The sequence below is a fragment of the Rhinoderma darwinii genome, chromosome 4 (genome assembly GCF_050947455.1).
Source record: "Rhinoderma darwinii isolate aRhiDar2 chromosome 4, aRhiDar2.hap1, whole genome shotgun sequence".
Taxonomy (NCBI): Eukaryota; Metazoa; Chordata; class Amphibia; order Anura; family Rhinodermatidae; genus Rhinoderma; species Rhinoderma darwinii.
The window spans coordinates 184,547,599-184,572,922 of NC_134690.1; the positions used below are offsets into that span (position 1 = coordinate 184,547,599).

The 25,324-nt window shown below is 37.2% G+C and overlaps 1 protein-coding gene across 1 annotated transcript in view; it reads right to left on the reverse strand.

Moving 5' to 3' along the window:
- Positions 1–6,010: 6,010 nt before the first annotated feature.
- Positions 6,011–25,324, reverse strand: part of COL21A1 (collagen type XXI alpha 1 chain) — a 384,255-nt gene continuing 364,941 nt past the window's right edge. Inside the window, exons 26-30 of the mRNA XM_075864141.1 lie at positions 23,918–24,064; positions 14,869–14,923; positions 12,039–12,239; positions 7,380–7,457; positions 6,011–6,387 (exon numbers count right to left, since the gene is read on the reverse strand). Coding sequence (XP_075720256.1) covers positions 6,200–6,387; positions 7,380–7,457; positions 12,039–12,239; positions 14,869–14,923; positions 23,918–24,064 — 669 coding nt within the window. The 3' untranslated portion in view covers positions 6,011–6,199. The remainder of the gene's footprint in view (positions 6,388–7,379; positions 7,458–12,038; positions 12,240–14,868; positions 14,924–23,917; positions 24,065–25,324) is intronic.

The following is a 25,324-nucleotide window of genomic DNA, read 5'->3' on the forward strand; positions in this document are numbered from 1 at the left end:
AGGAAAACTGGATTGTTAAAATAAGCACGTGGAGAAAACTTCGCAAATTTCTGGTGTTTAAACCTAGCGGTATTATTATATTATTGTAGTATTATTATGGTAATGCAATAATGTTATAGTAATGTAGTATTATTATAGTAATGTAGTATTATAGTAATGTAGTATTGTTATAAAAATGTAGTATTATCATAGTAATGTAGTATTATAGCAATGTAGTATTGTTATAGTAATGAAGTATTATTATAGTAATGTAGTGTTAATATAGTAATGTATTTTTATAGTAATGTAGTATTGTTAAAGTAATGTAGTATTGTTATAGTCTTGTAGTATTGTTATAGTACTTCAAATAACTAATTGATTAACAATAATTTTGTATTGTATCAAATTTGAAAGTAATTAGGCCCATTTACCCGGGTGAGTTTGAGACTACTGCACTAGGGTGTGGCCCCATTCCAAGTTTTGATTCAGGGCCCCATGGTTACCTTTTGCACTTATAGCTTCCTATACAGAATGTATGAAAATTGAATTAAGAATGTGAATATTATATGTAAGACAACCTTTTGTAACAACTCAGAAAGGCCTGAGCTGTGAATTTTGCACATTAAAGCCAGCAATCATAAAAAACACATGTAGAAAGTCAACTGAGCAAACATTTTTTATAAACCTAATTACCTAAAATTGTTGCATTTAGTCGGAAAAACATTCCTAAGATTCACCAGTCTTAAAGAGAGGCCAGTTTAAAGTGCAAGACATTATTGTTGGCAGACCTGTGTGTTAAATAAAGGAGGGAACTCAGACATCTTTGGAAACTGATAGGCACTGACGTGATTGGCATGGATAAATGCAAATTATTTGGAACTCGGCATTACCTAAATATTTATGTGAACATTTTCTTGCCAATGTTACTTTGAAGGTTAAATGAGCCATTGAGAAATTGTATAGGATTAATGAATGTATTAGTTTCTCCATTGTATACTTGTGATGTGAAAGAGAACAACTGCAGGAAATGCCTTTCATTTATGTATTATAATATATTGACACTTTATTAAATATTCTTTATATTTTACCTTGTATAGTTTCAGTATTTAGCATTATTATTCCTGGTAGTTATCGACTTTAAATATTAGAAACAAGTACTGCACATGTGAAATAAGAAACAAGTACTGCACATATGAAAAACATCTGTGGCACATCTGGTGACTTAATCACAGCGACAAACAGCATTGTGCCATGCAAAGTTTAATCCAACTTCCTGGCAAAGAAAATATGTGTTCAGTCTAGCAGATAGACAATTTCAGCTAAGTGGTCTAGTTTGTAATTTACATTTTAATCAAATTATCTGTTAATATGTAATGAAAATTTTGCTTTGATAGGAAATACTAGGAAAGTTGTATATGTTTCTGCCCTGAAAGTGTATGGTTCAGGTATTGGCATGAATTTTTTTTTACAAAATTGATAAAGTACAAACTCGAAACGCACCATGAAAAATTTTATTGGCTGTTACTGTGTTATGAATTTGTAGACTATCTTAAAAAATCCCCTAGAGGAAATTTCTACATTCGTCCTAGGATGAACCTCTTGGGAAAGATCATTGCCTTTCTTGGAATCAACTTAATCTCACTTCATTTGTAACCAGTACACATTTTGTGTTTAAGTTCTTTTTTTTTTTCTGGTCCAGATTTTATTTTGACCCTATCTGCCCCAAAGTTACATGGGAAAAAACAATGCCATGTGTGATGAACAAAATTATGCATTGGTTTAGCCATTTAAATAGTTTGTGATTTATATACCAATTCATCCACCGTTACAACACAGTTTTAAGTGAATGAGATAAAAAAACAAAAATACATTCACATACAGCAAGAAACAATCTGCACAGATTTTAGGGAATGGTACAGATTTTCAAATCTGCAGCAATGTAGCGGAATTCTAATGGATTTTGCAAAAGTTATACCGCAGATTTCACCTTTTGCTTTGAATCTGTAGCAAAATCCACACATAAATGTAGCTTTCAAAATACGAAAAGATATCAAAAACATATGAGATACCAAAAACAACAAAGCTTTAAACTAATATTTTTAGGACTGACTTTCAACCCATTCCCATTCATTCTCGAGGATATTCATTGAGGGTTGACATAAAATATATATATTTTCATCTCTACTTTATTATTTGTTGCTATCATGAAGCATTTAAACACCTTAAAAATTAGAGATTTTTTATCATCATGGAAAAAGTAAAATACTGCCAATTGCACCACTCCTCAGCTATTACTCTGGCTGTTGGAGTCATGTTAATTATATATAAAGCTGTGACCATTTTTCACCCAACTAAAATCTTTTGTTTATTTATTTTGCATTCTTTAGTTTGATTCCTTTTGTTTTGGAGTCAGGGTACACTACATATCGGCAAATAACCTTTCGCGTGGGTGTTAGTTTTGCCTCTGCTCTTGCAAATTTGATGGACAAATTTGATGAACAACAAATGTTACTAAACATGAACGAGCGCTCGGCAGTTTCATCCGTGCCATAGACTTTGAATGCAGTGGCAGGGCATATGCCCGACTTGTGCTGTGCTCCATCAATGCCTCATGGCAGCGGGCTTGCAGTTGGGGGGAATAGGGGACACGGGACCCCCATTCTGGTGATCGCGAGGATCCCATTGGATCGGTAATTCATTAATGTGATCGGAATACTCCTTTAACAATGATCATAAAGCTCAGTGAAGAGAACACTGGAGTAGCCATTGCCTGGTGTCATTATGGGAAGTGGCACTACATATTTGTTCCATTAATTGAGTCTAGCACATACCTGAAAAATTTTATATCTGAGAGACTCAGCTTAGATTGTGGTCACCTATATATAGTATCTATGGTAAAAAATGTGCAGTCTGTTCTACAATAATCTAAGTCATACAAGTAAAACATGTTTTATGATTTTTTTTTTAAAGAAATCTCGATACTCTTTCAGCTGTGTTATCAAAACACCACATGTTTTTAATCAATAGTGGCTGGAAGGAAGAAGAAAATACCCCCTATTTCTTGTTCATTAGCTGTCACATCCAACTATGATACGTATAGTGTCTTGCCAAGTTGGAAAAGGGAACAGATTGTTTATCCAAAATTCGGCACCCTCTATTGGCAGTCCATCTTTTGTATTTTATTTTACATTTTGTGAGTTTTTTGGGGGCTGATTTGAATACACAGTTTGCATAAACATAATGCTTTCACATACAGTTTTAATGATAGAGAAAGAAAATCATGTATGCCAAAATTTTGTTAAAGAGCTAGTGTCACTATTTAGATTGAGTAAAAAAAACTAGGCAGCACTTACTGTGCGCTTCACGGTTCTTATTTCATTTCTGAACTTTTGCTGTTTTACTAAGATATTGCAGCCTGTGGTATATGCTGTATGCTCTCCGTAAACTGTTAAATTTTTCATAGAGTGGTTCCTTTTGTCTCTAATGTTACCTTTTAGAGCCTTACTCTTTTTAACCCCTATTTAAATCAATAGGCGCATAATAGAAAGGCTCCCATACTGAATATGCATGCCTTGGGAATAAAAATCAAACCAATCTGTGAAGATTTTACCAGTTTATGGAAAGTATGCAGCATGAACAAGAGAAGAAAACTCTGCTGATTAAAACTATTACTAGCTTATTTTACATGTAGATTCATTCGATGTCTTACATGGACATTTTTATTTTTACCTGTCAAGCTTCTTGAGAAGGAAAGATTAATGGTTCTTATGTAATTGTAAAAATATTTAAGTCATCCATTGTGTTTGGCGTTGTTCCAGAGTTTACCATTTCCAATTAAAACAATGAACCAAACAAATACTATAGATGTCACAGCCTTTACAGTTTGAATATAAAATTCTGCATTGGCAGCAGGTTGCATCATACATTCTTGGGTGTGAACTTAAAAATATGGGCTTGACCAAGGTCATGTGACCATGATCAAGTCAGCACAATAAGTGAGTGTAATGAATGATAACTTACTTAAGACAATACTTAGGTATGTTAAATTCCCAGTTACTACTTTTTCTTATGTTGTGAGATATTGAGTACATACCGTATACAACTTAATGTAACAGATACATAGATAAGGGGCATACACAGAGGTAAGGGGGAGCAAACTGGTATTTATTAACACCCCCATAATCCTGATGACCTGGACATTAGGACCTAGTGCTGGATTGCATGCGTAACCCCTTTCCAGGATCCTTGAGTTTATTCCCCACACCCTACTGTTGTTTGGTAATCTTGAAGTGCCTGTGTCTTCCTTACACCTGCCTAAGGAAGACACCTGTCCATTATTGAAGCCATATCAAATTCTCTGTCCATCCAGCACCGCCCAGTTATCCTTGTTTTTCTACTTTATTCAGGTCCTTCCTCAGGCGTGGATAATTTCAAGATTGTTGTACAACATTGTTAGCTTAGCACAACTAGATATTGGGAAATGTGTCCATTCCAATTTAATAGCAAATTGTACTATCCCTCTGCTAATCTACATGTATGTGGTCTTATTTTTCTTAGAGCATATAGGGCTTTGATATTGTATAATAAAATAGGTGATATATTTAACTTTAAAAAATAAATAAATATATATATAGAAGGTAAAAAGCTGTTTTCCTATAGTTGCCTTCTATAATGCAAGTGAAAATCGATCTGGCAAGTGTTTTTACCATAAATTGGCCCCATTTTGAAATGATTATTTATGATTCCATTGGTTAAAACTACTGATTTACCTATAAAAACTGCACAGAGTCATAAGAAAATACTCCAAAACTGCTGTGATTTGTGGTAAAAACATGATTTATTTTTTTACCCGCATCACCTCAACACTTTAGCTGTTATGTGTGGCCTTACCCTAAAACTATATAAATATATTGATAGATAATAATAATAATAATAATCTTTATTTATATTGCACAAACAATATTGCAAAAACCTCAGCATTTTTGTAGATAGATAATATCATTATGGGGGGGAGTATAATGTGTTGCACTGTGTTGGATCGATACATAATGATCTACCTCTCTGTAAGGAGAGGGAGACAGTACAAAAACGATAAAAGTTTGTTTATTTCCGAAAAAACTTTTTTGCAATCACTATGACTGGACACCACAGCGATCACATGCCCAGAGACCATGCTGATTGGTCTCTGGTTAAAACGCTGTGATCTCAGCTGTCTAGAGACAGTGGGGTCACAGAAATCTGATGGATCACGGAGGGGGAATTTTGCAGGACGTTTTAAAATATCCTTGCAAAGATAGCTGTGGATAGCCAGGACTTTTATAGTCTATAATCAGTCAGCAACTGGTTAAAAAAAATTATTTATTTTTTCATTACACTGTAGCAATTTGGACTATATTATCAGGACCCTTACATAAAATCTAATTTAACATTTCTTTCTAATTCTAATTATATGTATTCACACTCTGCTTGATATCAGATTATATTTTCTTAAGTATTCTAAAATAGTTTTTCGTAAGTGTTGTAAATATAAAATCCTACAGAAGTCCTAAACACAAAGTGTCTACCAAAGTATGGCAAGAAATGCACCCTTTTCAGTACCATTGGACTAGTGCTAGTTCTGTTTGAAAACTACAGATAATTGGTTAAAAAGTAGATACTTCATTTAATGCATGATTTGGCATTTCCACCATTCTATTGTTTCTGTGGAATTAATAATGTTCTAATCAAATTATGAGAACAAAACAAATTGTTGGTAAAAAAAAAAGTTTTAATTCTTGTCCAAATGATGATCTTCGTCTTTCATGTGGGGTACATCATTTAGTATATAAATTGGATTTTCTCAGAAAAAGAATATTTTTTTAAATAAAATACACTAGTTTTTATATTCTCTTTTGAAATAATATGTTGTTTTTGCACAAAAATTATGATAATCTAATTACACATATATAACAGGACTTGATGTGAAACAATTTCACAGTTTTATATCTGCTTACCTTACAGATAGATAAATACACAATTTAATTAGAGCTTACTTCAGATATATGTCACCACATTCAGCCTTCAGATTTATTCAGGTTTTTTTTTTCTGAAGACAAACCTTTTTTTTATTATTAATATTATTGTTATTTAAAAAGAGGTACTTGTGTGAAGCTGACCATTATAAATCTTCCTGAGACATGAAAGACGAGCAAAGATAAAAAAAAAAAATACCTAAAAAAAGTTAATAGTTTGGTCCTTTTCTAAATGGATCTCTTCCAACAATTGCACTAAAACATACAGATGGGTCACACATTCCTGGTTGTCCTGGAGTGCCCTGGGTTCCAGGAGGTCCACGTTCGCCATCTCTGCCTGGGGGCCCTGGTAATCCAGATCGACCTTCTTTACTCATTCCTGGTGGTCCCATGGGTCCTAAATTAGTAAATAAGTAGATTTAAAGAGAAAAGTACATCTTAAAGTGTACAGTGTGAAAACCTCTTTATCTCTGGTCAGAGATTTCCACGACTGGAAATATCAGACAAGCAGTATCAGGCAGGATGGAATTTAGTAGATCAATTTAACTTATGTGCATTTCAGCACCTTGGAAATAAATCAACAAACCTTTTTCTGGAGATTCCAACATAAACATAACTCTTTGGTTTAGGCACTTTAGTAATGCAGGTGTTTAATTTTTGGAATGTATGGCCTGTCAATCATGAGATAAGGCAGAATTCTCCTTTAAATTGTCTTGGTTATGAGACTTGTCGTTGCAATTGTAGTATATTTACTACACTATGTGCGGGTTCATTCAAGGAACCATATTATCACCATTTTAGACAATGGAAGCTGAAATGGGAAACTGCCTTTAAGCCTCCATAGTCGTGGCACCTAATTTTCAAACATGGCCATGTCTTTCTACTGATCGGTGGGATACCAGGAGTTGGATCCCTACTGATCACACATTGATGGCCTAATATTATACCTCGAGAAATCAGTTTAAAGCGGATCTGATATGCCTCCCTAGATAAGGACAAAATATTACAGGGACAGGTCTAGTCTATTACCCAAAAGAGCTCCAAAAATATTTTTTGTGCGCTTTAGGCCAATAGGTGAACAGGCTTGTCTCTGTATATATATTCAGTTGACAGATCCGCTTTTACTAGAACAAACCTAAACTTCCTAGGCCTCTAACTTAGAAAAGTAGAATGATTCAACTTCACACACTTGATATAGATTTTAGACAAATAATTTTTTTCTTATTTTTTTATTTTTATGCAGGATAACACCTTTCAGTTAATTAGTTTAGATATTACACCATATGTACAATAATAACCATAGCTGAATTTTACTGCTATTTTCCAAAAATTGAACACCATTACCAAAGTATGATTGAGCATGTAAAACCAAAGTCCCATCTACAATACCTGTAATTCCTGGCGGTCCTTGTGTTCCTGACTCTCCATCTCCCTTGTTCCCTTTTAAACCAGGCTTTCCAGGCGGTCCTGCAAGTATTAACATTATCATTTAGTAAAAAAAAAGCTCCTTATGTTTAGAAACAAAATTATTAACTAGAGTTTGAACGGGTTGCCTCATCAAGACAACCTTTTCTCTAAAAACAGAACCCAATCATTGTGAGTCCACCTCCTAAAACCCATCTTAACGTGTGACATTATGTGAATTGCAGTTTGAATAATGCGCCAATAACAATCTTGCTCTGAAACAATTTTGCTCTGAAACAAATTAACATCCCTAAAAAGATTCATAGAAAACAACAAAAATTAGTTAATCACCCTAATTTCCAGCAAAAAAACCTTAAAACCCATTTTATAAGTATGCAATAGATGCTATTTGAGGTACAGTTTCTTCTGTTTCTCTAAGAACTCATTAAAACATGTATTTGCATAATTCACACCATATGATTGCGTACAGACACTGTTAAAAACAATTTTACTAGGGGCTATCACAGGGCAGGCTTTAACCATAGGGTAAATGGTACTTCTGCACCATGCCCCCTGGTAGTGGTGGTACCACCTTCAACTGTATCTGAGTTCTCAGGACACTAATATTACTGTGTAGGGGCACAAAAGTGGAAATGAATACTGTGTGTGGGGATACAAAATAGGTTATTATTGGTATGTGGGGGCATTAGTGCTATGTGTGGGTGAATAAAGGAGGGCACTGTTACTGTGTGGGACATAAAATGGCCACTATTCAGTGTAGGTCACTAAGAGCGCCACTATTACCGTGTGGGAACCAAAATGAGGCATTATTACTGTGATGGGGAATAAACAGATGTGCTATTACCTTGTGGGGCCTAAAAGGAAGCACTTTTACTGCGTGGGGCAAACAGAAGACACTATTTTTGTGGGAGCCATGAAGGGGAACGCCATTAACTTGTGGGGCCTAAAGCAGGTACTGTTACTGTGTGGGCCATAAAGGGGCACTATTTGTGTGCACCACAAAGAGAAGTACTTTAACTGTGTGGAGCAATATTACCACCTGAGGCACTATTACTGTGTGGGACAATATTGTTTTCAAGAGCAATATCGAGTCATGACTATTAGAAATCTTCATGGATGTCTCGAATGAAGAGAGAAGAAAAGGGATAATGCAGAATTACAATCAGAGAAGATGTCACCTGTGAGTCAAAAACTTTCAGACTAATGTGTCTAAAAAATAATAACTATTATAATATTTATTATAATTTTTATGTGTTAAGGAATTTCAGTAGCATGCCCACAATAAGTTTGTCAGGGAGCTGCCTGACTTTATTCTGACCAGGAACAACTTCCTCTTTGAAAAGAGGATCTACAACCAGCTTTTGGGGGACAGCTATGAGGAGTCCCTGTGCCCCTACTTATGCCAACCTGTTCCTGGACTGGTGGGAGGAATCGCTGTGATTATGTAGGCATAATCTACTTAAGTGGTGGAATCGCAAGTGCCCTGATTGTCCTGTTTGTCTCTCTAATGTCTTCTAGGACTATATCCAATTCCCCAAAAAACGGTATTGGTACTTTCTACCTAAAATTCATAACTCTATGCAGTGCCCTCCAGGCCGCCTGATTATAGCTGGGATTGGCTCGGTTACTGAGCCACTCTCCAACTATTTGCTTGGGTTCCAAGACCAATTCTAAAAACTGTCCCGTCATTTATAGGGGACACTATTGATTTTTTGACCATACTGCATGATTTTGGGTGGCAAGAAGGTTTTAGTCTTGCTTCAGTTGTTGTTGAGAGCCTATATACCCGCATCCCTCAGTATGTGGGTGTACAGGCTGTGTTAGACATCAACTGTCACATTTTGAGAAAGATGTCACATTTGTGAACTTCATTTGTGAAGCATTGAAATTTGTGATCAATCACAATGCCTTTCAATTTGACTCTGGATGGTATCGTCAGGGGTCGAGTATGGCAATGAGTACTCCTGTCGCCCCATCCTTTGCCAATATCTTTCTTGCGGAATTTGAACAGGATAAGGTCTACAATATTTCTAATCTTCATCTAAAATTCTTACAGTTATATTTGAATTATATTGACGATATTTTAACTGTTTGGTCTGGTACCCCGCAAGAATTCTCCGACTTTGTACACTATATTAGTGACAATCAGGTTAATATGAAATTCACCAGTAAGCTTGGGGGTAATACCATCGAATTTCTAGATGTACTAGTTACAGTGATAGGGGGAGAATTTATGACTAATTGCTACCGAAAAACCTACAGCTACAAATTCTTTGAGGTTTGATAGCCATCATTCATTTCATGTTAAAAAGGCTTTGCATAATGGGCAATTTTTGAGACTTAGAAAGATAAATAGTGGTGAAGTGATATTTGAATTACAAGCTGAAGAGCTAATTGAAAAACTTTAAGCAAGAGGATATCCAGATATTATTTTATATACCGCTTGGTATAAGGCTAGATGTCAAAACAGAGAGGAATTGTTAGGAATAAATGGTAACAGAAGTGAGAGTAACAACCAGAAAAATAAGAATAAAAATAAGTAAAGGGACAAAAGATTTGTTTTCTCATTTCATCATGGCCCTATGGGGAATGTCATAAGTCCGGCAATCAAAAAAAATTGGTATATGATTGAAAACGATCCTTGACACTCTGAAGTTGCAGCTAGACAACCTATTGTCTCGTTGTGAAGGTGAACTAATTTAAAAGAAATTTTTTGTTAAAGGACGCTTTGCACAATATCCCCCTCATAAAACTTGGCTTAGTGATGTTATCCTAAGAGGGAATTACAGGTGTGGGCATTGCAGGTTGTGCAGTCAACTGACACGGTCGAGGTACCTTAAATTAGAGGGGGCTTGATAGTGTCAGTTGACTGTGTGATCACATGCAGAACCAAATTTGTCGTATACGTCGTGTTCCTGTGGTCTCTTTTACATCGAGAAGACTCTTCGCCTGATGTTCAAGAGATTTGGGGAACACATACGGTCATTAGCTACAGGGGAGGGTCCCCCTCATTTGATCGAACATATTCTCCCTCATCATAGTGGTAATCCTAAAGAAATGTCTTTCACTGGTCTTAAAAGTATTTAACAGTGTATTTTACGAGGTAGCAAACACAATGTTTTGCTCCAAGCAGAAGCTGAACTTATTCTGCGAGGGGAAGCTCTGGGACCATTGGATCGTAATGATCGCAATTATTTAAGTTATTTTCTTATCTAAAATTGTAGTGTTAATCTTGTAACAATATATGGTAATGCAACTACACTGTAACGGTGCAGACCAAATGTAACTATTTACGTGTTTTATATGATTGTAACAATGTTTGTTGTATCATTTATATATGATTATTAAAGTTCTCTTGTTTGTATATAAGTGGGCCTGGTCTGCCGCAACACCGAGGCCTTGACAAAGCCTGGCTACACGCGAAACGGTCGTAGGCTTGTGCTCCACATTTTCAAACGGTCATAGGCTTGTGCTGCCCTTTGTTTGCTTCAATAAAAATGTTTATTTTAATGAATGGTGAGTGCTGTGGAATCCCTTCTATATCGCATTCTAAACTTCTTCTTTTTTTATATACAATACTGAGCACCACCTGTTGTGAATTGATGTGAAACCTGACAAGGGTTGTGCTGCGTGTATAGTGCTGGGACCCATGGTGCTCCAAGAGCTGGAGCAGTCCCGTCTTTTTCCTTGACTTTTTTGATACTTGTATAGTCCTAGAAGACATCAGAGAGTCAGACAGGGCAATCAGGGCACTTGAGACTTGCAGCAAATTTAATTAGACAATTGGAAATTGGTCTATGGATGACCCATTTAAACCATTCCATTTAAGCCCACTGAATTCTAAAACTTTGTGATTGCGGGACAGCGAATGCACTACTGTTTATTTACATGTGTTGCCTTGCAATGTTATAATGCACCCACATGACTGCTGATCCTCAAGGAATTTGTCATTCTCAACTTTCCCCAGGAGAACTAACCAAGTGGAAGGACGTTCCCTGAGATTAGTTAACGTGGCCACATGGACATAGGCATAGGGATGGCATTCGCGTACACACAGAAGACACACATGCTGCAATTTGCCCTTTCTTTTGCAACCAAGTCATTGTGCCTTTGAGCATTAATTTAAAAAAAAAAAGTGGCTTTAAGAACGTGTCGACACAAAAAAAAGATTTAAAAATACTATGTTTTTATTGTGCAATAGTAGTAAAACATAAAAAAAAATATAATTTGGTATCACCACAATAATAATGACCGACAGAATAAAGCTAGTAAGACATGTATCTGCATAGTGAGCGCCATAAAAACAAAACTGAAAAAAAACTAGTGGAATTGCTATCTTTTTTCCAATTCTCCCTCCAAAAAAAATAATAAAGCTTTTTTAATACATTAATCAACACAACTCATCCCACAAAGAAGTGAACCCTCTTACAGCTATGTTGATGGAAAAATAAAAAGTTATGGCTCACGACACGCAGTGATAAAAAACAAAAACAAATGCCGTGCCTTCAAAGCCCAAAATAGCTGTGCCCTTCATGGACTATAAATCCTACAGCAAATGGTTTTAATAATGCTGATTTGTAAACCATTAATATAAAAAAAAAATCTAAATTTCACTCTTTATACCTTTAAGTCCTGGGATGCCTGGTCGCCCTGGATGTCCTACAGGGCCTGGAAAGCCATTTCTTCCAGGTGATCCAGGATACCCCCTTGGACCTTCCGAGCCAACTTGTCCATGGGGCCCTGGAACACCAGGAGGTCCTTGTTGTGTTTTACACTGATCACAACTTTGCATCCTTTCAGAATGAAGTATGGATGGTAATTGGGCTATTAGATGAATAAAAAAATAGATACAATAATTATTGATTCATTAATTAGATGTAAATCTGTAGAAGTGAAATCATGTGTTTGTTCTGTTTTTTTTTAAAATGTTGTAGCAAATTTTAGTTTGTTAACCCCTGGGGGAGCCATATTGGAGACACGCACTTTCTGTATGGTCTGTACAGATATTACAGCAGGATATTTGTGCCTTATGACTGAAATCAATGGGAATCAATGGGCCACTTGTCATAGATTGTTACAATGCCCAGGAAGTGATGGAGTACAGCCCGCTCTCCCAGAGATCAGGGATCATCGTTATGTATAGCATTGCGATACTGCCTTATCTAGGCATCCAGCAGTACAGAAGAACAGTCCAAGTTATAGAAATAGTGGAGCTCACTTTGCTACGCTGTTTCCGTAATGCCCAACCACTTCTATAGGATTTACGGAAACAGTGTTGCCCAGCAAGCTTGGCTGTTTTAAGAAATCCGTCCTGCTATACACTGATTTTTCTTCATGGATGCGGAAGTCAATGGCCGCCCCAGCAGGCGGGAAAGGATGGGGGACTCTAGTTTGGTAGATAGATACGGATCCCAGAGCTAAAACCCGCACCGATCGGACATTTATGGCATATCCTGTCTGTCATGACACAACCCCTTTAAACTTGCCCACCCTCTATTGATAATGAGAGGATTCTGCTCATGCTGTTACAATCTATACAGAAAAGCTGACTAGTGAGCTACAGAAAAGGAAAAATCAGCTTATATGCCTGCTCTAGTGACCAGTGTGAAAACTCTCAAGTATTTAAAGAATTTTTTTATATGTGGATACTAACCCCTCAAAGAACATAAAAAAAGTAAAAAAAAAAGATGATTATAATAAAAACTTGCTTTAAAAAAATATGATGTACTGATGTTACATTCCCTTTAATCGTCATACAAAGACAGCAATATCAATATATTGACAGTTGAGGGAATTATAAATTTCTCTATATTTTAACCTAAATTATTTGTAGGTCTGACACATTATGTATTAAGGAGTAAGTTAAAAATGAATTATAAAAATCAAACTGAGTGCCCATAAATGCTGTTCATAAAGTTTTTTGCATAGACTATGATGAATTGTTTTTTTCTTCTTTTTCCTCCCAAAATGTTTTTTTTTTTCAATAAGTGCAATATTCATCTCTAAAAGAATAAACATAAAACATTTTTTGTCCATGCCCTCCTACCACTTACCATTACTTCTGTGAGGAGAAAGAAAAAAAACAATATGTACAAGAATGCCCTTATGTTACTGTATGTACGTTTTTCTTAACAGTTGTTATTGCCGGTTGACCCTCTATTACAATTTTTTTAATAAACAATACTTTTCCTACTCTTGCTATCTACCCAAAGATTTTTTACTATTATTTATGCCATTCCCAACACTTTCATCATAACGAGTAATTTTATCGACTAGTTTTCTTCATTGAGCATTTGTTATTTTTTTTATGAGACATCCACAGCCTCACCACAACTAGCCTTGCTGCAAAGAAAAGTTCATATATCACCCCCTTCCTACCCTTTCCTCCCTGGATTTCAATTAGATTACCCAACAGTAAACAATTACTTTTTTTTATGATCTTTACCTGATATATTTTTTCTACTAGTTCAAAAGTTTTACACCAGTATTTTATAACTCCATTGCAATTGTAGCACATGTGGATCTTATCAGCCTTTTCTTGTTGACATGTCTTACATTTAAAGGAACAGTGTCATCACAAATAATTTTTTTATATGTTAAAGATGTTAGTGCTTTATTAAAAACGTTTATATTCATTTGTGTGTTTGTGTTTTACTTTTTCTTATTTTTACACTTTTTCTTCCCTATGGGGGCTGCCATTTTTTGTTCCATTTCTGTGTGTGTCGATTAACGACACATACAGACATGGAATACGGCAGCCACAGTCCCATAGGGACTGCGAACGGCTCCCGTCCCATTGACTGCAGTGTACGGCGTCTGTGTGGGAACTGCGCATGCGCCGCTCCCACACAGTCCTATTTGAAATTGGCGCCGTCCGGCGCCATTTTCCTGTGGACCGGAAGTCGCGGCCGGACAGTAATATTACTACTTCCGGTCGCGGCTTCCGGATTTGTGCACTTGCACCAGCGGCAGCAAACGGAGCGGACGGGCCGGAGGGAGCCGCGGCGGCAGGAGCAGGTAAGAGATTTCAATGTATGTTCGTGTTTGTGTGTGTTTACTACTGTATGTAAACCTACTACACTGTGGGTTAGCTCAAAAAATGGCGACACACATTGTAGGAGGTTACACCGTTCAAACCCCTCGTTTATCCCGGCACTAGCCAGGATAAAGGAGGGGGGGTTGCTGAGAGCTCACTAGAGCGAGGGCTTTTAACCCAATGTTGCAATGCTGCAATTTTGGGAACAGCTCCATCTAGTGACCAAAAATGGGTAGTATTATAAATTAGAAATAATTGATAATATTTCCTGGCTCGTGCAAAAAAAAAAAAAAAAATTTGAACAATCACCCACACACTAAATGTTTAATTTTTTTTAAAAAAACATGTTTTTCTGGCAACACATTCCCTTTAAACTGTTTCTTACAAAGATTATTTTTTTATTGGTAACGTACATACCTTTTAAAACCTCCATGCAAATTTCCCGTATAAATTGTTCAGATTGCTCTTTACCCTTTATAAAAGTAATGACATGAATATATTGCATGTTACAAAGATGACTCATGTATACATTGCACATTTGTATTTAAAACATCCAGTTAAAACAAAAATTTTTGTAAATACAAATACAGATGTAGTCGTCTTTATTTTGACCGTTAGTGACTGGCCCATAGTCTTTTTACGTCGGTCACTAACGGGCCTTATTCCGATGCCATAGACTTTTTACGTCGCGGCATCGGAATAAGTAAACAGAGCAAATCTCCCTGCTCACAGCTGCCAGAGGCTCAATAGCGAGCACTGCATCTGAGTGGTTTTGGAGAGAGGGAGCTCCCTCCCACCCCACCGGCACCCGGCGATACGATCGCCGAGTGTCTGTGTCTCCCATGGCAGCCGGGGGCCTAATAATGAATGCCTGCTAGATCATGCCGCAGGTATGACCTAGCAGATGCCTGTCCGTTTTAAACGGACAGGCATAATACACTGCAATACAAAAGTATTGCAGTGTATTATAATAGCGATCGGAGGATCGCATAGTGAAGTCCCCTAGTGGGACTAGTAAAAAAGTTTAAAAAAAAGTTTCATAAAGTTAAAAAAAAAAATGTGAAAAAAAAATGAAAATCCCACTTTCTCCCCTTACAAATTGCTTTACTATTAAAAAAACAAAATAAAGATAAAAAGTTACATATATTTGGTATGGCCGCGTCCATAACGACCCCGACTATAAAGCTATTACATTACTTAACCCGCACAGTGAACGCCGTAAAAAAATCAATAAAAAACGACGGAAAAATTGCTGTTTTCTGTGAATCCTGACTTTAAAAAAATGTGATTAAAAAGTGATCAAAAAGTCGCATCTACTCCAAAATGGTACCAATAAAAACTACAAGTCTTCCCGCAAAAAAAAAGCCCTCATACAACTGCATCGGCAAAAAAAGAAAAACGTTACAGCTCTTCAAATATGGAGACACAAAAACAAATAATTAGTAAAACATACAAAAACTATACAAATTTGGTATCGTTGCAATCGTAACAACCCGCTGAATAAACTTATTGTGTTATTTATACCACACGGTAAACGGCGTAGATTTAGGACGCAAAAAAGTGTGGCAAAATTTCTGATTTTTTTCTATCCCCCCCCAAAAAAAGTTAATAAAAGTTAATCAATAAATAATATGTACCTCAAAATAGTGCTATTAAAAAATACAACTTGTCCCACAAAAAACAAAACCTTATACAGCTATGTAGACGCAAAAATAAAAAAGTTATAGCTCTTGGAATGCGATGATGGTAAAACGTAAAAAATAGCCTGGTCATTAAGGTCTAAAATAGGCTGGTCATTAAGGGGTTAAATACACAGTGACTTCACTGTATTAATTTAGATAAATATAATTGTGCTCCCACAATATAGGAATTTCAGTAAATTCACTGAAGTGACAATAGAGTAAAAAAATACCTTTTATTTGTAACTCACTAAAAACAGGGGTAAATCACCACTGTGAAAAGCCCCACCGTGTGTATTAAAAACGTATTAAACATAAAACACTGTTAAGTTTCATGAACATAGCACAGTGTTTTTGCAGATATGCATTCGGGATCAGCATTAATATTGGGCACAACAATAGTTTGAATCCCAGGTATACACCAGAGTCCAAGATTGACACACCGGAAGCTCCCAGTGCTGGGTATAACACAATGCTATCGTTCCCTATGCAAAAAATCCCTTAATCAAAAAGACCCTACGCGTTTCAAATACTTATCCTCAGGGGTCTGTATCTTGGTCACTATGGCCTGATTGCCAGCGATATATATTTTCAGCAGCAGATATTCTGCTGTACATCACGGAAGGATGCTCGCATTGATGTCCGTGGCATACTTCGTAACGGGGCTATGAGTTGCTTTAAACACCTAGCTCCACCCCCTGTTCTCGGCAGCGCTAACCGAACAAGCCAATCACATGCGTCCCCCGAATTCGTGACGCCTGTCCATGTGACTCCCGGCCGTCAGCTGACAACCCGGAACCATCATCGACCGCATCAAGAAGAACAAGCAGGCGCAGTGGAAGCCACGGACGTATCGCCCATGCTGCCAGAACCAGCGATAAAGGAAGGAGTATAACGATATGGGATATAGGATATTGGTTTTACGGATCAGTTCCAAACCGCAAAAAGACTGCCTTTAAAAACAACTCTTCCACTGTAAGTACATATTGAAAGGATAAGTGCGATGTCCCTCACATTGTAAAGTATTGATTACACACAAGATGACCCACTGACCATATCAATTCGCTTGAAAGCCACCTTTCGAAGAAAAACAGCCATATGGACTTGGCTGCCCGATAATGGATGATATAACTGTATGTTCATATAAAGCACGTATAGTTTGTCTGTTCATTTAAACCCGCTGGTTGTGTACATGCCAATCTGTAAATCCATTGGGCTTCATTGCGTAGAATGAGATTGTCCCAATCGCCTCCCCATTTGGGAGGTCTTATAAGTTCAATTGCTTGAAACTTTAAACATTCTGCATGACCCTGGTGTTTGGCATGTGCATGTTTAGATATCGGAGTATCCCTTGTATGGACAACATCTCCGACATGCTCCCTTATCCGGCGCAGAAATTGTCGCATCGTTTTGCCCACATAGTTTAAGGGGCATGGGCATGTGATCAGATAAACCACCCCTGCTGTTTTGCAGTTGACAAAATCACGAATGTCGTACTCCTCTTTTGTGACGACACTCCTGAACTTGTTTCCCCTTAAGATGAAGTCACAAGCCTTACAGCTACCGCATCTATATGTGCCTGGTATTTGTCTATCCAGCCATGTGCCCTTAGATGTGATAGGCTCAAAACAGCTGTGCATAACTCTATCCCTAATGTTTTTTCCTCTCCTAAACGTGACTGAAGGCCATGGTGTGATCTGATCTGCTAAGTCTGTGTCAGTGCTAAGGATACGCCAGTACCTTTTGAGGATTTGCATAATTTCGCCCTGTTTAGAGTCATAAGTGCCTATGAGTCTCGTAACTTTTTCTTCTTTACGTTTTTTAGGGACAAGAAGACTTTGCCTATCCGCATCTCTCGCTCCCTCGTAGGCCTTCCTCACTACTCCCATGGGAAAACCCCTATCCTTCAATCTATTTTTGAGCTCCTTTGCTTGTCTCTCGAAATCATCCATGGAGCTACAATTACGGCGTATTCTCATGAACTGGCCTTTGGGAATACCACGTTTAAGGGGATAGGGATGGCAGCTGTTACATTGTAGGAAACTGTTGGTTGCTGTTTCCTTCCGGTGTACTTTTGTACTAATTGTGCCCTCCATTGTTTTTGTGATTTTCAGATCTAGAAACGATAGTTCTTGGTCACTAATTTCGCTGGTGAACCTCAGCCCTAAATCATTTTTGTTAAGGGCTGCTACAAAACTATTGAACTCCTCAACTGTTGAGTTCCAGAACAACAGCACGTCATCAATAAATCTTATCCATATTCCTATTGATGAGGTCCATTTGGCAAACTTGTCCCCAAAGACAATTGTCTCTTCCCACCAGCCAAGAAATAAATTTGCATAGGTGGGAGCAGTGGCACTCCCCATAACTGTACCGCATTGCTGGTGAAAGATCGTGTCTTCGAAGATAAATATATTATTTTCCAACACAAAATTAGGGGAGGGGCCAGAGATATGAATAGAGGCCGGGCAAGAGCTTTATCCAACACTGGGAGTAATTTTTTATCCAACAATCCCCCCATTTCCCGCTACATGTTGAGGGGACAAAAGGATTAGTAAAGGGAAAAGGTACAGATAGGCTACAAATCATCAACCTGTCTGAATACAATCTGAGCGCTTCTGAGACCATGTTACTAGAGAAAGGACTTTCATTTGTCCCCACGGTGAAGTTTGATTCATTCACTTGGATAAAAGACTTGAATTTGTTCGCTCGAAAGCTAAAATGGATAAAAATTTTCAAACATCATAATAGAAAAAAATGTATAGAAATGGGGTTGGAAGAATCGGATTTGGAAGGCCTTGAGGCCTTGGAGGGGTTATTTGAGGAATCTGATAGAACCCCAGGTTTAGGCCCTTTCACCAATCTCAAAATGAAGAGTAGAAAACTGCCACCAATAGGAAACTTCACCAATGTGGATTTATTTGTAGACATGGTGGGAGACCAGATACAAGGTTTGAGTCAGGATATGAGGGGTATTGACAACAATTTGTCTTGGTCTGAACGGTTAGCTCTGACCACCTTGTAGAAAAAACAAAATATTGTTTTAAAAGCATCTGACAAAGGTGGTAACATCGTAGTTATGAGCAGGGAAGACTACAAGAAAATGTGTGAGGACATTTTACTCAATCCTGACTGTTACACCATTTTAAAAGACAATCCCACAGCACGGTTCAAAAAAGAGCTTTTGGGCATTCTGAGTGATGCCAAGAGCAGATCCCTGATCAGTGCTAGTGAGTTTGGTTTTTTGTATCCACAGTTTCCCATCATGGCATGTTTCTATAGCCTGCCCAAAATCCACAAAGGGTATCCCCCCTTACGTGGCAGACCGATTGTTTCAGGCATCAACAATTTAACACAGAATGTGAGTACATATATAGATCAGGTGCTGCGTCCGTTTGTACTGGGTCTCACATCATATGTACGTGACACCATGGATGTTCTGAAACAAATTGAAGGTATTACTTTGGAGCATAACACACTATTGGCTAGTTTGGACGTAAAGGCATTGTACTCGTCTATTCCACATAAACTTGGTTGTGAAGTGGTAGAGTACTTCGTTAGATCCAGAGGCACTCAGTTTGTGGCCCATAACCAATTGGTATTACAGTTATTACATTTTGTGTTGGAAAAAAATATATTTATCTTCGAAGACATGATCTTTCACCAGCAATGCGGTACAGTTATGGGGAGTCCCACTGCTCCCACCTATGCAAATTTATTTCTTGGCTGGTGGGAAGAGACAATTGTCTTTGGGGACAAGTTTGCCAAATGGACCTCATCAATAGGAATATGGATAAGATATATTGATGACGTGTTGTTGTTCTGGAACTCAACAGTTGAGTAGTTCAATAGTTTTGTAGCAGCCCTTAACAAAAATTATTTAGGGCTGAGGTTCACCAGCGAAATTAGTGACCAAGAACTATCGTTTCTAGATCTGAAAATCACAAAAACAATGGAGTGCACAATTAGTACAAAAGTACACCGGAAGGAAACAGCAACCAACAGTTTCCTACAATGGAACAGCTGCCATCCCTATCCCCTTAAACGTGGTATTCCCAAAGGCCAGTTCATGAGAATACGCCGTAATTGTAGCTCCATGGATGATTTCGAGAGACAAGCAAAGGAGCTCAAAAATAGATTGAAGGATAGGGGTTTTCCCATGGGAGTAGTGAGGAAGGCCTACGAGGGAGCGAGAGATGCGGATAGGCAGAGTCTTCTTGTCCCTAAAAAACGTAAAGAAGAAAAAGTTACGAGACTCATAGGCACTTATGAATCTAAACAGGGCGAAATTATGCAAATCCTCAAAAGGTACTGGCGTATCCTTAGCACTGACACAGACTTAGCAGATCAGATCACACCATGGCCTTCAGTCACGTTTAGGAGAGGAAAAAACATTAGGGATAGAGTTATGCACAGCTGTTTTGAGCCTATCACATCTAAGGGCACATGGCTGGATAGACAAATACCAGGCACATATAGATGCGGTAGCTGTAAGGCTTGTGACTTCATCTTAAGGGGAAACAAGTTCAGGAGTGTCGTCACAAAAGAGGAGTACGACATTCGTGATTTTGTCAACTGCAAAACAGCAGGGGTGGTTTATCTGATCACATGCCCATGCCCCTTAAACTATGTGGGCAAAACGATGCGACAATTTCGGCGCCGGATAAGGGAGCATGTCGGAGATATTGTCCATACAAGGGATACTCCAATATCTAAACATGTACATGCAAAACACCAGGGTCATGCAGAATGTTTAAAGTTTCAAGCAATTGAACTTATAAGACCTCCCAAACGGGGAGGCGATTGGGACAATCTCATTCTACGCAATAAAGCCCGTATGGATTTACAGATTGGCATGTACACAACCAGCGGGTTTAAATGAACAGACAAACTATACGTGCTTTATATGAACATACAGTTATATCATCCATTATCGGGCAGCCAAGTCCATATGGCTGTTTTTCTTCGAAAGGTGGCTTTCAAGCGAATTGATATGGCCAGTGGGTCATCTTGTGTGTAATCAATACTTTACAATGTGAGGGACATCGCACTTATCCTTTCAATATGTACTTACAGTGGAAGAGTTGTTTTTAAAGGCAGTCTTTTTGCGGTTTGGAACTGATCCGTAAAACCAATATCCTATATCCCATATCGTTATACTCCTTCCTTTATCGCTGGTTCTGGCAGCATGGGCGATACGTCCGTGGCTTCCACTGCGCCTGCGTGTTCTTCTTGATGCGGTCGATGATGGTTCCGGGTTGTCAGCTGACGGCCGGGAGTCACATGGACAGGCGTCACGAATTCGGGGGACGCATGTGATTGGCTGGTTCGGTTAGCGCTGCCGAGAACAGGGGGTGGAGCTAGGTGTTTAAAGCAACTCATAGCCCCGTTACGAAGTATGCCGCGGACATCAATGCGAGCATCCTTCCGTGATGTACAGCAGAATATCTGCTGCTGAAAATATATATCGCTGGCAATCAGGCCATAGTGACCAAGATACAGACCCCTGAGGATAAGTATTTGAAACGCGTAGGGTCTTTTTGATTAAGGGATTTTTTGCATAGGGAACGATAGCATTGTGTTATACCCAGCACTGGGAGCTTCCGGTGTGTCAATCTTGGACTCTGGTGTGTACCTAGTATTCAAACTATTGTTGTGCCCAATATTAATGCTGATCCCGAATGCATATCTGCAAAAACACTGTGCTATGTTCATGAAACTTAACAGTGTTTTATGTTTGATACGTTTTTAATACACACGGTGGGGCTTTTCACAGTGGTGATTTACCCCTGTTTTTAGTGAGTTACAAATAAAAGGTATTTGTTAAATACACAGTGGCAAGATACTTTATCTTGACTTATTCAATGACTTTTCAATGGCTTTTGTTGTGTGATATCACGCTACAGCAAGTTATCAAGATAAAGATGGCTACATCCGAATTTTATATTCCTCTAATATGTGATCTATTTCACGTAATACTCATTCTATGGCTAACTAATAAATTAGAAAATTTAATATTTCCAATTTTTCTACATGGTCTCTTCAAATGTATTGCTTAAGAAAAAACTAAGATTGTCCATATGTCCTCCATAGGGTATGTTTACACATGGCAGACATGTTTGCAGATTTATGTTTGCAAACATTTCTGTGACTCTTCAATAGATCTGAATAGGGTTTATAAAAATTAATGCACATGCTGCAGAAACAACCACATATGGAAAATATTTTAAATCGTAAAAATGTTTGCAATAAATCTGTAATGTGTGAATATACCCTTAAATTAAAATCGACGTTTGAGCGAAGAGTTTTGAATTTGAAGAGGACCTGTCACATCTCCTGATATATTTGCCTTAGTAAATATTTGTATTCCCCATGAAATAACGATTCTGGATAATTTTTTACGTCGAGGTTTACGTTGTGCTGTTGACAACTGGATGTTACCAACTGGTGGTTTGTCCCTACATAGAATTAATAGAATTAATAAACATCTAGGATTGATAAAAGAGGAATATCACAATGCAGATTTCTAACAAAATATATTCTAAAATTTTATGTAATGGGGAATACAAGTATTTTCTAAAATAAACATGTTAGGAGAGGTGACAGGTACTTTTTAAACCAGGTTTAAGTTATTTCATGGAAAATAGTTTAAGAAAACAATTGCAATATTATTATTTTAACTCATTCCCATCCACAATTGATATATTTACAGTACAGCTGTATATACCCTCTGCAGCTGTGATGTTAATATAAATCTTTTCAATTTTCTGGACTCTGATATTGTCCCAATTTAGCTGATCACCGTGACAGTCTAATCCTTGTAATGTGACAAGAAACTGAAACAATTCGTTCACTAAAATGGAGTAGTGTGTTTCTGAAAGCAGATGTAATTGCTTACATAGTCAAGAGTTTGCTGTGGAAAAATATTATGTCATAATGACATCATGTGATTTCCTGTGAAAGAGGAGCCCAAGCGGGTGTTGTCTGGCAGACAAGATCTGTGTTATTCTGCCTTTTCTTGCATGCAGATAACATGCAATACAGTGTACCCCTTCTATACCATTAATGCCACCAATTAGCATTCCATGTGACACGGATGCATTTTGCATGAGCGTAACATACTCATCATATGTTAATATGTCTAAACTGTGCAGAATGAATCTCATCCCTGAGCCTAACCTACGAAACATAATCTTAGTTCCTTATTACTGAGTTCTCTATTATGTATAATGGCACTCATGTGAAATTTAGGCAAAGAGACAACTTTGGTTTTTGGACAGTAGCTGCATCAAATAGTCGATAAAGTCCCCAGATTTGTTATGATTATACATAGAAAAGTTAGGTTAATGATATGGTGAGGAAAATTTCACTGATTGAGCCAATTACATTATAGTACAAAGGAAGTACTACGAAAATATTTATTTTATCTTATTTTTTTCATTTTACCTTCATGTATTTTCCCCACATGAAAAGCTTAAAACTTAAAATATATTAGTTCCCTTTTTACCATAATTAAGCCTCATCTGTATCACGAAAAAAAAGTGAAAAGACACATCAATAATAAATTGTCATTGGCGAGTCTGTAAATATAATCATCTCAGTCTAGTTCGACACTTTTTTTTTTTGCATTATGTTTATTAACTCTGCAACTGATCTAAACTGATTGGAAAACTGATGACAAACTGATATTGGTTTCTGTCACTTTGTTTCAGTTTTTACAATCAATTTACAGGTTAAAAATTTGTTTGAAAGTAGAAATATGACATAAAAAGAAAAATATTACATACAGGCCTCCCTTCTGGTCCTGGCAGCCCATGAGGCCCTCTATCCCCACTGATACCCCTGGGACCTGGGGCACCAATTAATCCTGGAAGACCAGGATCTCCTCTTTGTCCATTAAGACCCCGAGGTGCTGGATCTCCCATTTCTCCTTTCTGCAAAGATAGCAGTATAAGTAAATCCATTCAACAAATCTCTATGTTTGTATTCCATATGCCATCAATTTAATTGTATATATAAGTGTAGACTCTGTTTGCCCAGGAAGCCAACTGATACTGTACAACTGTCACAGTCTTTTTCCCATGTGATTTTTAAACATACAATCTTACAACTGCATCTACAATTAGATTACAATCTTACTATTGCATTTACAATTACATTACAATCTTACAACTGCATTTACAATTACATTACAATCTTACAACTGCATTTACAATTACATCTTACAACTGCATCTACAATTACATTATAATTTTACTATTGCATTTACAATTACATTACAATCTTACAACTGCATTTACAATTACATTACAATCTTACAACTGCATCTACAATTACATTACAATTTTACTATTGCATTTACAATTACATTACAATCTTACAACTGCATTTACAATTACATTACAATCTTACAACTGCATCTACAATTACATTACAATTTTACTATTGCATCTACAATTACATTACAATTTTAATATTGCATCTACAATTACATTACAGTTTTACTATTGCATTTACAATTACATTACAATCTTACAACTGCATTTACAATTACATTACAATCTTTCTATTGCATTTACAATTACATTACAATCTTACAACTGCATTTACAATTACATTACAATCTTTCTATTGCATTTACAATTACATTACAATCTTACAACTGCATTTACAATTACATTACAATCTTACAACTGCATTTACAATGACATTACAATCTTTCTATTGCATTTACAATTACTTTAACATCTTACTATTGCATTTACAATTGCATTACAATTGCATTTTTAACTGAACCAGCCTTTATTATTTATGGGAAAGCCACCAGATGCAAGCAGCATTCTATTGATTGACAAAAATATGAATTAAATGGGTACTAGGAGGAATCCACCATTTGTTGTGTCCCGGATTGAGAAGTCTGTCATAGTAGGAGTATGGAATCTATATATAGGCGTGACTTGAAGCTCCTGGGTCCCAATGCAAAATCTATACCAGAGCCCATCACCTAATATATGACACTTATAATTCTGGTGTCCCCTTCTGTGGCAGAAAAGTTTTTAGTGCCCCTCAAGCACCAGGACCATAGTGCAACTGCCATCAATATATCATTGAAAACTCCACAGTCTATAACTTGTCCACAAAATCCCATGCCCCTTTTCTGGGCATAGAGTGTAACAGCGGAAATAGAGGAAGAG